The sequence below is a fragment of the Entelurus aequoreus genome, linkage group LG02 (genome assembly GCF_033978785.1).
Source record: "Entelurus aequoreus isolate RoL-2023_Sb linkage group LG02, RoL_Eaeq_v1.1, whole genome shotgun sequence".
NCBI classification, from domain to species: Eukaryota; Metazoa; Chordata; class Actinopteri; order Syngnathiformes; family Syngnathidae; genus Entelurus; species Entelurus aequoreus.
The window spans coordinates 13,744,099-13,759,300 of record NC_084732.1 but is presented as its reverse complement, the minus strand read 5'-3'; the positions used below and the strand labels follow the sequence as shown (position 1 = coordinate 13,759,300).

At 39.9% G+C, this 15,202-nt stretch overlaps 1 protein-coding gene across 3 annotated transcripts in view; it reads right to left on the bottom strand.

Annotated features, from left to right (window-relative positions):
* Nucleotides 1-340: 340 nt before the first annotated feature.
* The window catches only part of lrrk1 (leucine-rich repeat kinase 1), a 77,898-nt gene continuing 63,036 nt past the window's right edge, over nucleotides 341-15,202 (bottom strand). For all 3 annotated transcript variants that reach the window (XM_062022376.1, XM_062022367.1, XM_062022385.1), the window contains 8 exons: nucleotides 12,194-12,339; nucleotides 5,730-5,847; nucleotides 5,529-5,645; nucleotides 1,679-1,876; nucleotides 1,391-1,605; nucleotides 984-1,331; nucleotides 811-915; nucleotides 341-730 (listed from right to left, as the gene is read on the bottom strand). In XM_062022376.1, coding sequence (XP_061878360.1) covers nucleotides 553-730; nucleotides 811-915; nucleotides 984-1,331; nucleotides 1,391-1,605; nucleotides 1,679-1,876; nucleotides 5,529-5,645; nucleotides 5,730-5,847; nucleotides 12,194-12,339 — 1,425 coding nt within the window. In that variant the 3' untranslated portion in view covers nucleotides 341-552. The remainder of the gene's footprint in view (nucleotides 731-810; nucleotides 916-983; nucleotides 1,332-1,390; nucleotides 1,606-1,678; nucleotides 1,877-5,528; nucleotides 5,646-5,729; nucleotides 5,848-12,193; nucleotides 12,340-15,202) is intronic.

The following is a 15,202-nucleotide window of genomic DNA, read 5'->3' as shown; positions in this document are numbered from 1 at the left end:
GATGTTGTTGTGGCCTGTGCAGCCCTTTGAGACACTCATGATTTAGGGTTATATAAATAAACTTTGATTGATTGATTGATTGATTGAATATGCAATGCACTTTCTTACGCAACCGCCAACTCGTACAAACTCTTTACCGTCCCTCAAGGTTTAGGTAAACTGGTAATTATGCATACCTTGATGACAGGTTTTTAAAGACAAATTCCTCTGTGGATGACTAATCCCTCATTAGCCGACCATCCCATTCTACTTTGCTGGCTTGGAGCGATTAACATATTTTTTTAAAATACTGTAACAAACTCAAGCTGGTAAGAACTGTCACAATGACAAAGCTGCGTAAAAAAATGTTTATTGACCGCAACGTGACGTGCATAAATAATTGAAGTCAAAGGGGGCGTGGCCTGTGGCGTCATCAGAAGACAGGAAGTGCTCCATGTATACAAAAAACATTCATTAAAAAAAGACTCTCCCTCCTCAGTTTTTGCTGTTTAAAATGGTTTTTTTCCAGCTGACTAGGTGAAGATAGGCTCCGCCTTGCTCCTTCCTCATTGGCTACCTCCTCCTTCTGACGCTGCTCTCCATGCGGCCGAGCTCCTCGGACGTGCGGTAGAAAACGTCCAGCCGGCGGGAGTCCCACGCCCTCCACGCGCACACGCTCCACGCCGCCTCGGCACTCTGGAAGCCGCACACCACCGTCTCTTTTGCCACGAGCCCCGCCTCCACAAGCGTGCTGGCGGCCGAGAGAAAGGGGCGGGTCAGACTCGCCACAGGACGCCGTGTTTTATGTCGTTTTTCGGGAAGTAGACTCACCCCAAGGAGGAGGAGCTTACAGGAGGGTTGAGAACGGCAATGACACGCCCCCTCAGCTCGACGCCGTGCTGCCGCACTTCGATGACCATCACGTCTCCGCCGCGCCTGGCGAGGACACGTTTATTGACGACTGATTGGGGAAAATTATTGACTGACGTGTGCTTTGTTGCTACCTGAAGACCCAGAGGAGGTCGTCGACCATCACCACCTTGATGGCCTGCAGGCATGGAAAAGAACTTTCTTCTTTCTGCCACTTGACGCCTTCGCCGTGCTGCTCTAAAGATGGCGGCGCGACGCCGATATCGGAGGTGTCCACAGAGCATGACGACGCCACGGAGCAGTCCGTCAGCGAATCGCAGTGCTGGATGAGCTGAGTCCCCGCCTCCTCGCTGTAGGTCGGCGTCACATCTGTGTTTGTAGGCTCCGCCTCCTCTTCCTCGCTGACCGGCGCCACATGAGAGCTATCAGCCGATGGACGCTGCACGCTGAAGACGTCTCGAAGAGGACTGCAGTCGCCGCAACTGACAAAACAATACGGCGTGAGTAAGGGGCGGGGCCTGCGGGCGGCGCCGCCACTCACCGGTACTTGGCACAGAGCGAGAAGGAGACGGCGTGGAAGAGCAGCAGAGTGTTGCTGGCGTCATCCAGTGTCCACACTGACTCCTCCCCCCACGCGCTGAATCCGGTCACCATGGAGACGACTGAAGACGGCGGCGCGTATGGATCCAGCCTTCGCAAAGGGTCAAGGGTCACGCGGTCGATCACCAGAAGTCCCGGCCCGTTGGAAAACCACAGCTGCCGAGAAAGTGGGCAGGGTAAGGGGGGGGGGGGGGGCGTGGCCTCTACGGGTCACTAAAAAGACACCGACCTGGGAGCCACCGCCGACCAGAACCATGCACCGGACCGGAGCAGGTCTCTGCCTGGGGTCCGAGTCCAGGAGGCCGAAGGAGGTCTTGTTAAGCGTGTGCGAGCAGAGGTAGGCATCGCCCCCTACCGGAAGCCCATCTACCACGGTGTACACCGCCACCAGGCCGTCAGACATGCCCGCGAAGACCCGCTCCAGGTTCTGCGGAACATGGGAACACCGGCTTACCTCCTGGATCGATGCGAACTTAAACCACCATGCCACCAGATTATTACCGATGGCAATGCTATGCTGCTCACAGCCACTAGGGGGCTTGCTGTTGCTTTCTAACTACTATGACAGGCCTGGGCAATTATTTTAACTCGGGGGGCCAAATAATATATATATATACATACATATAGTGGGGCAAAAAAGTATTTAGTCAGCCACCCATTGACAATCAATGGATGGCTGACTAAATCCTTTTTTGCCCCACTGTATATGCATGTATACATATATACACACACACAATTGAAAGCTAAAAATGTTATGACAGACCCCCTTAAAAAAATAGAGTTGAATGAGACACCCAGAATGTACATGAAAATAAAGCAGGGGTCACCAACGCGGTGCCCGCGGGCACCAGGTAGCCCGTAAGGACCAGATGAGTAGCCCGCTGGCCTGTTCTAAAAATAGCTCAAATAGCAGCACTTACCAGTGAGCTGCCTCTATTTTTTAAATGTTATTTATTTACTAGCAAGCTGGTCTCGCTTTGCTCGACATTTTTAATTCTAAGAGAGACAAAACTCAAATAGAATTTGAAAATCCAAGAAAATATTTTAAAGACTTGGTCTTCACTTGTTTAAATAAATGCATTAATTTTTTTACTTTGCTTCTTATAACTTTCAGAAAGACAATTTTAGAGAAAAAATACAACCTTAAAAATTATTTTGGGATTTTTAAACACATATACCTTTTTTACCTTTTAAATTCCTTCCTCTTGTTTCCTGACACTGTAAATCAATGTTCAAGTAAATTTATTTTTTTATTGTAAAGAATAATAAATAATTTAGCTTCTGTTTTTTCGACGAAGAATATTTGTGAAATATTTCTTCAAACTTATTATGATTAAAATTCAAAAAAAATATTCTGGCAAATCTAGAAAATCTGTAGAATCAAATTTAAATCTTATTTCAAAGTATTTTTAATTTCTTTTAAAAATTTTGTTCTGGAGAATCTAGAAGAAATAATGATTTGTCTTTGTTAGAAATATAGCTTGGTCCAATTTGTTATATATTCTAACAAAGTGCAGATTGGATTTTAACCTATTTAAAACATGTCATCCAAATTCTAAAATTAATCTTAATCAGGAAAAATTACTAATGATGTTCCATAAATTATTTTTTAAATTTTTTCAAAAAGATTCGAATTAGCTAGTTTTTCTCTCCTTTTTTTCGGTTGAATTTTGAATTTCATAAGAGTCGAAATTGAAGATAAACTATGTTTCAAAATTTAATTGTCATTTTTTTCGTGTTTTCTCCTCTTTTAAACCGTTCAATTAAGTGTAAATATCATTAATTATTAATAATAACAGAGTTAAAGGTAAATTGAGCAAATTGGCTATTTCTGGCAATTTATTGAAGTGTGTATCAAACTGGTAGCCCTTCGCATTAATCAGTACCCAAGAAGTAGCTCTTGGTTTCAAAAAGGTTGGTGACCCCTGAAATAAAGAATGTGGGATTTACAATATTAACTATGAAGGATAAAACACTGAATATTGACACCGTATGAATGTCACACCTCCTTTCGATCAAAATATTTTACAATCAAGCGAAACGCAACAAAAATGCAACAAACAGCGAAATATGAACGCAAATGGTAAAAAAAAACCCCACCTACAATCTGATATATCTGATACATGACTAAGCATTAGAACGTTGTTGTAAAAAAACATCACTGCACATCATAATGGCAGCTACACTTTCCATCTTAAAGATCTAAAGAAAATATTTGGGAATGTCCGGCGGGCCAGATTGAAAGGCTTAACGGGCCGCATGTGGCCCCCGGGCCTTAATTTACCCAGGTCTGTACTATGATATGTTGTGATGTTCAATGATAATAACTTCCTGTCTCACTAAAGTCCATAACATTGTTTACTAGGGCTGTAAATTTTTGGGCACCACACGATTCGATTTGATTCTTGGGGGTAACGATTCGATTCGGAATCGATTCAAACCGGTTCTCGATTCAAAATCAATACTTTAATATCTTTGGGTGCCAGTTCTTTAATTAACTCCATTGCTCCATAAAAATAGATAAAAAGCTCTGATACATTTTTGTTACTTAAAGAACACTGTTTTTTTTTTTTTTACACCCCATTGTTTACACAACTGACGCTAAGCTCCGCCCATAGTAGTCAAATTACTAAAATGAAGGAAGAGTGGGGGCAGGATGTTGTATGCTAATTATCTCATTGTTATTACTTTGTGTCACAAAGCTGAAGAGTGTGTGTGTGTGTGTGTTTGTATTTCTAACCCTTCTTGAGACATTAACAAGGAAAAGTAGCTTCCATATGAGGACCGGTGAACAAGTTAGGACCGAAATCATGGTCCCGATACGGAAAACCATTGCATCTAATAGAGAGCCAAATACTAGATTCCGTGAACATTGCTCCAAAGTCAGGATTAAAATTAGGGTGGTCCCAAAAAGGAGGGATTTTTCAAATTGACTGTGTGTCGGTTTTAAAAGTGCTCCCCCCTCTGGTCAACATATGAAATAACAAGTGTGTGTAAACATTTGAAGTGCTTCCCCTCTGGCCAACATATGTAATAACAAGTGTGGGTCAGAAATTGAAATGTGCCCCCTTTGGCCAAAATGTTTTTGTTTTTTTAAATAGATATATGTATAAAAAGACATACTGTAATAACTTGAAGTAAATAATTAAGATTGAAAACCATTTACAAACAAAACAAAACAAAAATAAAAATTAACTAAAAGCTTACCTTTTTATATTTGCATAGTATGTATATATTATTAATGTTGTAAATAAAAATCTTTATATATCTGGAAAGGGTGGTCCTAAAGAAGTAGGCTTTTTTCGGAGGTCTCAAGAAGGTACCAAATACAAGAATGTGTGCATTCTTGTATTTCTACCCTTCTTGAGACATCAACAAGGAAAAGTACCTTCCCAATACGGAAAACCATTGCATCTAACAGAGAGCCAAATACTAGAGTCTGTGAACATTGCTCCAAAGTCAGGATTTTTTTGTTGATTTAATGTGCATACAAAAGTAAACATTGACAGATGCAAAGGCAGCGATATATGATAAAACATGAAGGCAGCTAAGCACATTACAAAAAAACAGAAAATAGAGATCTCATTTGCACCGCTGGTGGTGAAATCTATCAAAATTAGGGTGGTCCCAAAAAGGAGGGATTTTTCAAATTGACTGTGTGTCGGTTTTAAAAGTGTGTGATAAAAGTGTGTCAACTTTTTTCTTATAAAATTGGGAACAATTTGCCATATTCTTTCTGTTTCTGTAACATTGCAATATTTTCTCGTAAAATTATAACTTTTTTAGGTAAAATTACTACTTTTTAATTCAAAACGGTGACTTTTGTCGAGTAAAATTACGACTCTTTTCATAAAATTGCCAAAATGTTAAGCTTTTCTTGTAAAAATTGCGACTGTTATTGAGTAAAATTCCAACTTTTATCATAATATTGCACAAATCCTCAGTTTTTCTTGTAAAATTTGGACTTACGTTGAGTAAAATGACGACTTTTATTATAACGCTAGAGGTAGTCAATTTTCGGAGGTCTCAAGAAGGTAACAAATACAAGAATATATGTGTGTGTGTGTGAGAAAAGACACCTGTTCTCCAGCCGGGACGGGAAAGAAGCAGGTGATGACGGCAGGACAGGAGAAATGTTTCTGAGGCTGACTCAGTGGACACATGTCTTTGAGGATGTAGATGTACACTTCCTGTTCCTGTCACGTGACCAGGAAACAACAACAACAACATGTCACAGTAGGATTGGCATGAGAAGAGCAGTAGGTGGCGCTGGTGTGTACCTCAGTGGCCACCCACAGTGTGTTGGCCAACTTCATCTGACAAGTGACTTTACCGCCAGGACACAACATCCTCTTCACCTCCACCTGGCCTTTGTCCACATTCAGCACACTGTAGTTCCTTCACAGCAACAACAAAGGGATTTAAGTACTTCAGGAGAGGGGGCGTGGCCTCAGTGAAAGCAAGAGAAAGGAGGACATTGTCATTTAAGCTTTTTTTACCTCAGGGCCCAATTTTTCCATTTCATACGGCCGGGGCCTGAGCCAAGATCAGTTTACTTTTTTTTTAGTAATCTTACTCTTGATTTTATTGGCATTCAATAACTACATGTTATTGTCAAATTAAATGAAACCATGTGTTAATCACAAAGATTATTATTCATTTAACACATAAAACTTAGGCTTAGGTCAGGCTGATTAGAAAAATAAGTACAAGACAAACATAACGGATTCATAAATAACTGATAAAAAAAATAAATTTACAAGCAAATATTGTGCTAAAATAAATACATTAAATAAATAATAAATGCATTTTTTTAACTAAACAGTCAATAAAATGAAAGTGCTAATGCAAAAACAGCGTTACCATTTTGGTTTAAATTTTTGCGCTTAAAAAACTTTAGCTCCTGATTTCCCCTGTTTGTTTGATATTCTCATTGCTGCCACAAGTGGTGGGAATGTGTATTACAACTAGAGGTGGGGGAAATCATCGATTTTTAGATGCTTCGCCATTCGGACGTGGACGATTTTACAAAACCCAAAACCAGTGAAGTTGGCACGTTGTGTAATTCGTAAATGAAAACAGAATACAATGATTTGCAAATCCTTTTCAATTTATAATCAATTGAATAGACTGCAAAGACAAGATATTTCATGTTCGAACTGAGAAACTTTATATATTTTTTTGCAAATAATCATAGACTTAGAATTTAATGGCAGCAACACATTGCAAAAAAGTTGGCACAGGAGCATTTTTACCACTGCTAAGTTACCCATTCCTTGGCCACTAATACACCCCCATACCATCACAGATGCTGGCTTTTGAACTTTGTGCCTATAACAATCCGGATGGTTCTTTTCCTCTTTGGTCTGGAGGACACGACATCTACAGTTTCCAAAAAAAATTTGAAATGTGGACGCGTCAGACCACAGAACACTTTTCCACTTTGCATCAGTCCATCTTAGATGAGCTCGGGCCCAGCGAAGCTGGCGGCATTTCTGGGTGTTGTTGATAAATGGCTTTCACTTTGCATAGTAGAGTTTTAACTTGCACTGTCAGATGTAGCGACCAACTGTAGTTACTGACAGTGGTTTTCTGAAGTGTTCCTGAGCCCATGTGGTGATATCCTTTACACACCGATGTCGCTTTTTGATGCAGTACCGCCTGAGGGATCGAAGGTCACGGGCATTCAATGTTGGTTTCAGCCTTGCTGCTTACATGCAGTGATTTCTCCAGATTCTCTGAACCTTTTGATGATATTACGGACCGTAGATGGTGAAATCCCTAAATTCCTTGTAATAGCTTGTTGAGAAATGTTGTTCCTAAACTGTTCGACAATTTGCTCACGCATTTGTTGACAAAGTGGTGACCCTCGCCCCATCCTTGTTTGTGAATGACTGAGCATTTCATGGATGCTGCTTTTATACACAATCATGGCACCCACCTGTTCCCAATTAGCCTGTTCACCTGTTGGATGTTCCAATTAAGTGTTTGATGAGCATTCCTCAACTTTTTCAGTCTTTTTTGCCACTTGTGCCAGCTTTTTTGAAACATGTTGCAGGCATCAAATTCCAAATGAGCTAATATTTGCAACAAATAACGTTTTCCAGTTGGAACGTTAAGTATCTTGTCTTTGCAGTCTATTCAATTGAATACAGGTTGAAAAGGATTTGCAAACTTCACTGGTTTTGTGTTTTGTACAACTGAGTACCGCTCTGGCACATACGGACCACAGCTGAGAATTAACTCTATGGTCAAAAAACACTGATTTAGACCACCTGTGATTCTACAGTATGCTGATTATTTGCCTGCTATTTACAGTAACTCCTCACATGTAAAAGCCATCAGGCTAATGTGAATAAATAACTGTGTGGTTTGGCGGGCATGTGAGAGTGTGTGGAAAACTTGCTGAGCTGAAGAAAAGATTCAACATTTTTACGAGCAATAATGACTTGAAAAAAGAGCAACTTTATGTTTGATTGGTAGCCAAGTTGTCATAAGGTTGTGACAAGATGGTCTATTGCATGGGTGTCCAAAGTGTGGCCTTTTGGGGCATTTTCGGCACACAGCTAATTTTTTAATCACCCACGGAACATTCTAAAAATCCTATTCCATAAGAAAACATAAAAAAGTGGAATAAAAGAGCAAACAAGTGAAATGTTTTGCAACGTTGACTAATAACAAAAAGCTGTCATGCGGGCTGGTTTTTTTCTTTAAAGCTGTCATTGTTCAAAAAACAATAATTAATCAAAATCAATGCTTGAATAGGTCAATCCATTGACCTATTCAAGGCTCCAATGACTTCCCATCAAATATTCCCCTTTTTTTTGGGGGGGGGGGGGGGGTCAATACTGTATATTTTGTGGGTTTGCCACAGAAAAAACAATGTTTTTCTGACAAAAAACAAACAAAAAAACATAAAAATGACCAAGTGTAAAAATAAGTATGACTTTTATGAGTGGGGCTCTTTTGGATCCCCAAGAATTTTACTCAGATTAAAAAAAAGAAAAAACTGGCATTGCTCAAAATTTTTTTTTTAACTAAAATCAATAGTTATGAATTATTGACCTATTTAAGGCACCAATTATTTCACATCAAACAATCCACATTAATTTTTTTAATGTAGAAAAATACCGTATTTTCCGGACTATTTTTCTCAAAACTCGACAGTGCGCCTTATAACCCGGTGTGCCTAATGTACGGAATAATTCTTGTTTTGCTAACTGACCTCGAAGCTATTTTATTTGGTACATGGTGTAATGATAAAGGTGACCAGTAGATGGCAGTCAAACATAAGAGATACCTGTATACTGCACTAAGATGGCAATATGACTCAAGCGAACAACACCAACATTTTATATGTTCCATTGAAAATATAGAACATTACACGGGGCGCTCAAAAATCTATCAAAATGTTTTAGTATGACTTTGGTAAGCTATGAAGCCGCACCGCTTGATGTGCTTCAACATACGAGTATTATTATGGTGTGTGTATACATTTATTTTTTTTCCATAAAGAAATACAATTATGTGTGCTTACGGACTGTATCCCTGCAGACTGTATTGATCTATATTGATATATAATGTATATATTGTGTTTTTATGTTGATTTAATAAAAAAATAAAAATTAAAAAAACATTTTTTTTATTTTTTTATTTTTTTATTTCTTCACTTTATTTCTTACTTTCTTTCTCAACCACTGGACCGATTGGTCCAGTGGTTGAGGACCACTGATGTAGACCACAAGGAAGTGTTTTACATTAGAAAAAAATACTAATTATATGACTCCTTTAAAGGCCTACTGAAATGAATTTTTTTTATTCAAACGGGGATAGCAGATCCATTCTATGTGTCATACTTGATCATTTCGCTGTATTGCCATATTTTTGCTGAAAGGATTTAGTATAGAACAACGACGATAAAGTTTGCAACTTTTGGTCTGATAAAAAAAAAAGCCTTGCCCCTACCGGAAGTAGCGTGACGTAGTCAGTTGTTCGCCTCCTCATATTTTCCTATTGTTTTCAACGCAGCTAGAGCGATTCGGACCGAGAAAGCGACAATTACCCCATTAATTTGAGCGAGGATGAAAGATTTGTGAATGAGGAACGTTAGAGTGAAGGACTAGAATGCAGTGCAAGACATATCTTTTTTCGCTCTGACCGTAACTTAGGTACAAGCTGGCTCATTGGATTCCACACTCTCTCCTTTTTCTATTGTGGATCACGGATTTGTATTTTAAACCACCTCGGATACTATATCCTCTTGAAAATGAGAGTCGAGAACGCGAAATGGACATTCACAGTGACTTTTATCTCCACGACAATACATCGGCGAAGCTCTTTAGCTACTGAGCTAACGTGATAGCATCTGGCTCAAATGCAGATAGAAACAAAATAAATAAATCCCTGACTGGAAGGATAGACAGAAGATCAACAATACTATTAAACCATGGACATGTAACTACACGGTTAATAATTCTCAGCCTGGCAAAGCTTAACAATGCTGTTGCTAACGACGCTGAAGCTAATTTAGCAACGGGACCTCACAGAGCTATGATAAAAACATTAGCGCTCCACCTACGCCAGCCAGCCCTCATCTGCTCATCAACACCCGTGCTCACCTGCGTTCCAGCGATCGATGGCGTGACGAAGGACTTCACCCGATCACAGATGCGGTTGGCAGCTAGCGTCGGCTAGCGCGTCTGCTATCCAAGTAAGTCCTCCTTGTTGTTTTGCTACAGCCAGCCGCTAATACACCGATCCCACCTACAACTTTCTTCTTTGCAGTCTTCATTGTTCATTAAACAAATTGCAAAAGATTCACCAACGCAGATGTCCAGAATACTGTGGAATTATGAGATGAAAACAGAGCTAATTTGTATTGTTTTCAATGGGGTACCGATACTCCTGTTTCACTGGCTACGTCACACGCATACGTCATCATCCAAAGCCTTTTCAACCGGAAGTTTAGCGGGAAATTTAAAATTGCACTTTATAAGTTAACCCGGCCGTATTGGCATGTGTTGCAATGTTAAGATTTCATCATTGATATATAAACTATCAGACTGCGTGGTCGGTAGTAGTGGCTTTCAGTAGGCCTTTAAAGGCCGGGTTAACTTATAAAGTGCAATTTTAAACTTCCCGCTAAACTTCCGGTTGAAAACGTGTATGTATGATGACGTATGCGCGTGACGTCAATCGTTGAAACGGAAGTATTCGGACACATTGTATCCAATACAAAAAGCTTGGTTTTCATCGCAAAATTACACAGTAATCTGGACATCTGTGTTGGTGAATCTTTTGCAATTTGTTTAATGAACAATGAAGACTGCAAAGAAGAAAGCTGTAGGTGGGATCGGTGTATTAGCGGCTGGCTGCAGCAACACAAGCAGGAGGACTTTGACTTGGATAGCAGACGCGCTATCCGATGCTAGCCGCCGACCGCACGGATGATCGGGTGAAGTCCTTCGTCGCTCCGTCGATCGCTGGAACGCAGGTGAGCACGGGTGTTGATGAGCAGATGAGGGCTGGCTGGCGTAGGTGGATATCTAATGTTTTTAGCATAGCTCTGTGAGGTCCTGTTGCTAAGTTAGCTTCAATGGCATCGTTAGCAACAGCATTGTTAAGCTTCGCCAGGCTGGAAAGCATTAACCGTGTATTTACATGTCCATGGTTTAATAGTATTTCTTTTGTTTCTATATGCATTTAAGCCCGATGCTATCACGTTAGCTCCGTAGCTAAAGTGCTTCGCCGATGTATTGTCGTGGAGATAAAAGTCACTGTGAATGCCCATTTCGCGTTCTCGACTCTCATTTTCAAGAGGATATAGTATCTGAGGTGGTTTAAAATACAAATCCGTGATCCACAATAGAAAAAGGAGAGAGTGTGGAATCCAATGAGCCCTTTTACCTAAGTTACGGTCAGAGCGAAAAAAGATACGTCCTGCACTGCACTCTAGTCCTTCACTCTCACGTTCCTCATCCACAAATCTTTCATCCTGGCTCAAATTAATGGGGTAATCGTCGCTTTCTCGGTCCGAATCGCTCTCGCTGCTGGTGTAAACAATGGGGAAATGTGAGGAGCCTTTCAACCTGTGACGTCACGCTACTTCCGGTACAGGCAAGGCTTTTTTTTATCAGCGACCAAAAGTTGCGAACTTTATCGTCGATGTTCTCTACTAAATCCTTTCAGCAAAAATATGGCAATATCGCGAAATGATCAAGTATGACACATAGAATGGATCTGCTATCCCCGTTTAAATAAAAAAAATTCATTCCAGTAGGCCTTTAATGCGCCCTATAATCCGGTGCGCCTTATATATGAAAAAATATAGAAAATAGACCATTCATCGGCAGTGCGCTTTATAATCCGGTCCGGAAAATACGGTTTCACATATTTTGTGTTTTTTGCCATAAAAGGAGAGTTTTCTTTTACAGAAAGAGCAGCAAACATAAAACTTTTTTTTTTTTTTACTTTATATTGACAGAAAGACTTGACGTCAATCTGGAGAAATAAGCGTTGAATAATTTAATAAAAAGAATAGTAATATATTACTTATTTAAACCATTTTTACGACTGAGACCCTTGTGGGTCGCCGGGACCAAATTTTAGGGAAGCCCTATAGGTTAAAAAAAATCTACATATTGTATTTGTTTTGAAAATAAAAAATACCAAAAATGCTTAGATTTTCCAGTGGAAAAAGTTTGGACACCAGTGGTCTATTGGGTAAACAAGACAACACACTCACCTATCGGAGCCGTCGCCATCCCAGAACACGACGCCTCTTAGTGGTGACAGGAAGAGCTGTGAGTGACTGCCGATCTGCAAAATGTAGCGAAGGCAGGCGAAGGTCGGCTCCATCATGCGCCTGATGCAATGCGACGCCATTGGACGCTAACACGCACAGCAGGAAGTACAAGACAAGCGTTTAAAGACACACTAAGTAGCCAGTGTTCATTTTGACAGCAGTTTTTAATTCAGTGTTAGTCAGAGTCTTTTTGAGAAAATCTATTTTAGTCTCCGTCATCTAAGTAGATTTAGTTTTAGTCGACTAAATTCCGAAACATTTTAGTTAACGTTAAAGTAAATTTTGTCGACTAAAATATAGAGTATTTGGCGGCCCGCGGGCCACATCCGGCCCTTTGTGCGTCCCTATCCGGCCCGCGTGAGGCCAATCATAAATTACAAAATACATTTTAAAAAGTATCTATGTCGAGTGTGCAATACAACGGTGCTGCTTTTGTTTTGAAAAGCGTTATTTGTATTACTTCCGTGTGGACGTATGCTCGTGCGCGATTGTGAGTGAATGTGAACAGCGGCAATCACAAATTACAATATAAATTTTAAAAAAACATCTATGTCGTGCGTGCAATACAACTGTGCTGCTTTTATTTTGAAAAGTGTTATTCATGGGCGTATGTCCGTGTGTAACCTGTGAGTGAAGGTGCACAGCGACAAGTGATGCCCGGTTATCCCCGAGACGCTAAAAAGAGAAAAGTTGATGACGAATGCCGTGTTTTCAACAAGACATGGACTGCCAAGTATTTCTTTACAGAAATTAAAGGTAAAGCCGTGTGCTTAATTTGTGGTACACAGGTTGCTGTGTTTAAAGAATATGATTTGAATCGCCACTACACGAAGAAGATGAAGCGCGCGCAAGGGAGGCTGATGCTTTGATGGTAAAACTGCAAACCCAACAAGGACTTTTTGCCAAATGTCACACCCCCAGAGATGCAGCCATCAGGACAAGTTTCGCCATTTCTCATAAAATCGCCAGAAAAAGTAAGGTGTTTTCTGACGGAGAGTTTATTAAGGAGTGCTTATTGGACTCTGTTGCGCTGATATGCCCGGAGAAGAGGGGTGCATTTGAGAACGTGTCACTCTCCCGACGCACTGTAACGAGGCGGGTTGAGACCATCGCTGGAAACTTGGAGCTTCAGCTGAGGAACAGAACGGCCGACTTTGACTGTTTTTCGCTGGCTTTAGATGAGAGCTGCGATGTACGAAACACCGCCCAGCTGCTCATCTACGTGGGATAACTGCAGACTTTCAAATCACGGAGGAGCTGGCAGCCATTCAGTCAATTAAAGAGACAACCACAGGTAATGACTTGTTCACATAGGTAAATGCGTGTTTGGACATGTTAGGACTGAAATGGGACAAGCTGGCAGGTGTGACAACAGATGGTTGTCCAAATCTGACGGGAAAAAATGTTGGACTTTTAAAGAGGATGCAGGATAAAGTGACAGAAATTGACATTTTTGCATTGTATTATACATCAGGAAGTGTTGTGTAAGACAGTGTTAAAAATAAAACCATCAAAAGCAATCTGCTTTTGTATAAAGTTAAGTTAGGTTAAATTAAATTATTATTATTATTATTATTTATCTTACGGTATATCAAAAATAATTTGAGCAAAATTTAATTGAAATATTGTCGGTGTGGCCCCCCAGCAGTGCTCAGGTTGCTCATGCGGCCCCCCGGTAAAAATTAATTGCCCACCCCTGGTATAAAGGATAACAAATCTTTAAAGTTGTCTTAAACCAATTCAATTAAGGTTATTGAAGAGCATCTCAACAAATAAATTAACAAGACCTGCACTTCATGAATATATCAATAAGTACTGTACATTTCACACTGACCTTACGGTGTATTATTATTTTAGCTAAAATTAAGCATTTTTTTTTTCAAATGTTGAATAATAAATGACTAAAAGTATCATATGAAGAAACAAACTAGTTTCATTCTATATTGTCTATAATTACACTGAGTGTGTACAATTGGGATCTTGGCTGTCCCGTTTCAATATAGCAACCAATGTTACAAATCTAATGTATATACATCTCACATAGCTCCCTTTCTTTGTGTGTTAGCCTGAAAAAGGACAAATTGTGCAATTCGTAGCAACTCGCGGCTCTTTAGTGCCACCCAAGTGGCTCCCTGGAGCATTTTTAACAAAAGGATTGAAAATGGAAAAAGATGGGGGGAAAAAAATAATTGTTTTGTTTTAGTGTGTTTTTTGTTAGAGGACAAACATGACACAAACATTCCCAATTGTTAGAAAGCCCACTGTTTAATATGTTTGCGTTCATGCTTCACCGATGAGAGTATTTGGTGAACATAGTTTTGTCCTACTAATTTCGGTTGGTTCTTGAACCCACCATAGTGTGGACTGTGATGCAACAGTTTGTTTACGTGTAAAATGTTCCACTACTTCTTTGTCTCATTTTGTCCACCAAAAGTTTTTTTTTTTTACTGTGCGTGAATGCACAAAGGTGCGCTTTGTTGATGTTATTGACTTGTTGGAGTGCTAATCAGGCATATTTGGTCAGTGCATGACTGCAAGCTAATCAATGCTAACATGCTATTTAGGCTAGCTGTATGTACATATTGCATCATTATGCCTCATTTGTAGGTATATTTGAGCTCATTTAATATCCTTTACTTTTATCCTCTTTGTATATAATTTAGTTGTGCATGTCTCATGACACATTATCTGTATGTAATATTGGCTGCATTTCAGTTAGTTGTTTGTGTGCCATGTTGTTCCAGATCACAGCAAACATTACCTAGCTTGCCAAAGATTGTAATAAATCCATTAAAAGAAGACAGCCTGCCATTTCCTTTAACTTGGATACACACATTTATACCTTTGGCCATTAAAAGCCAATAATTTCCAGGAGTTATCTCACCTTCTGAGTAGCCTCTGATTTACTAATGGTTTCTAATGTTGTAAAAATGTGTAGAATAAATATTA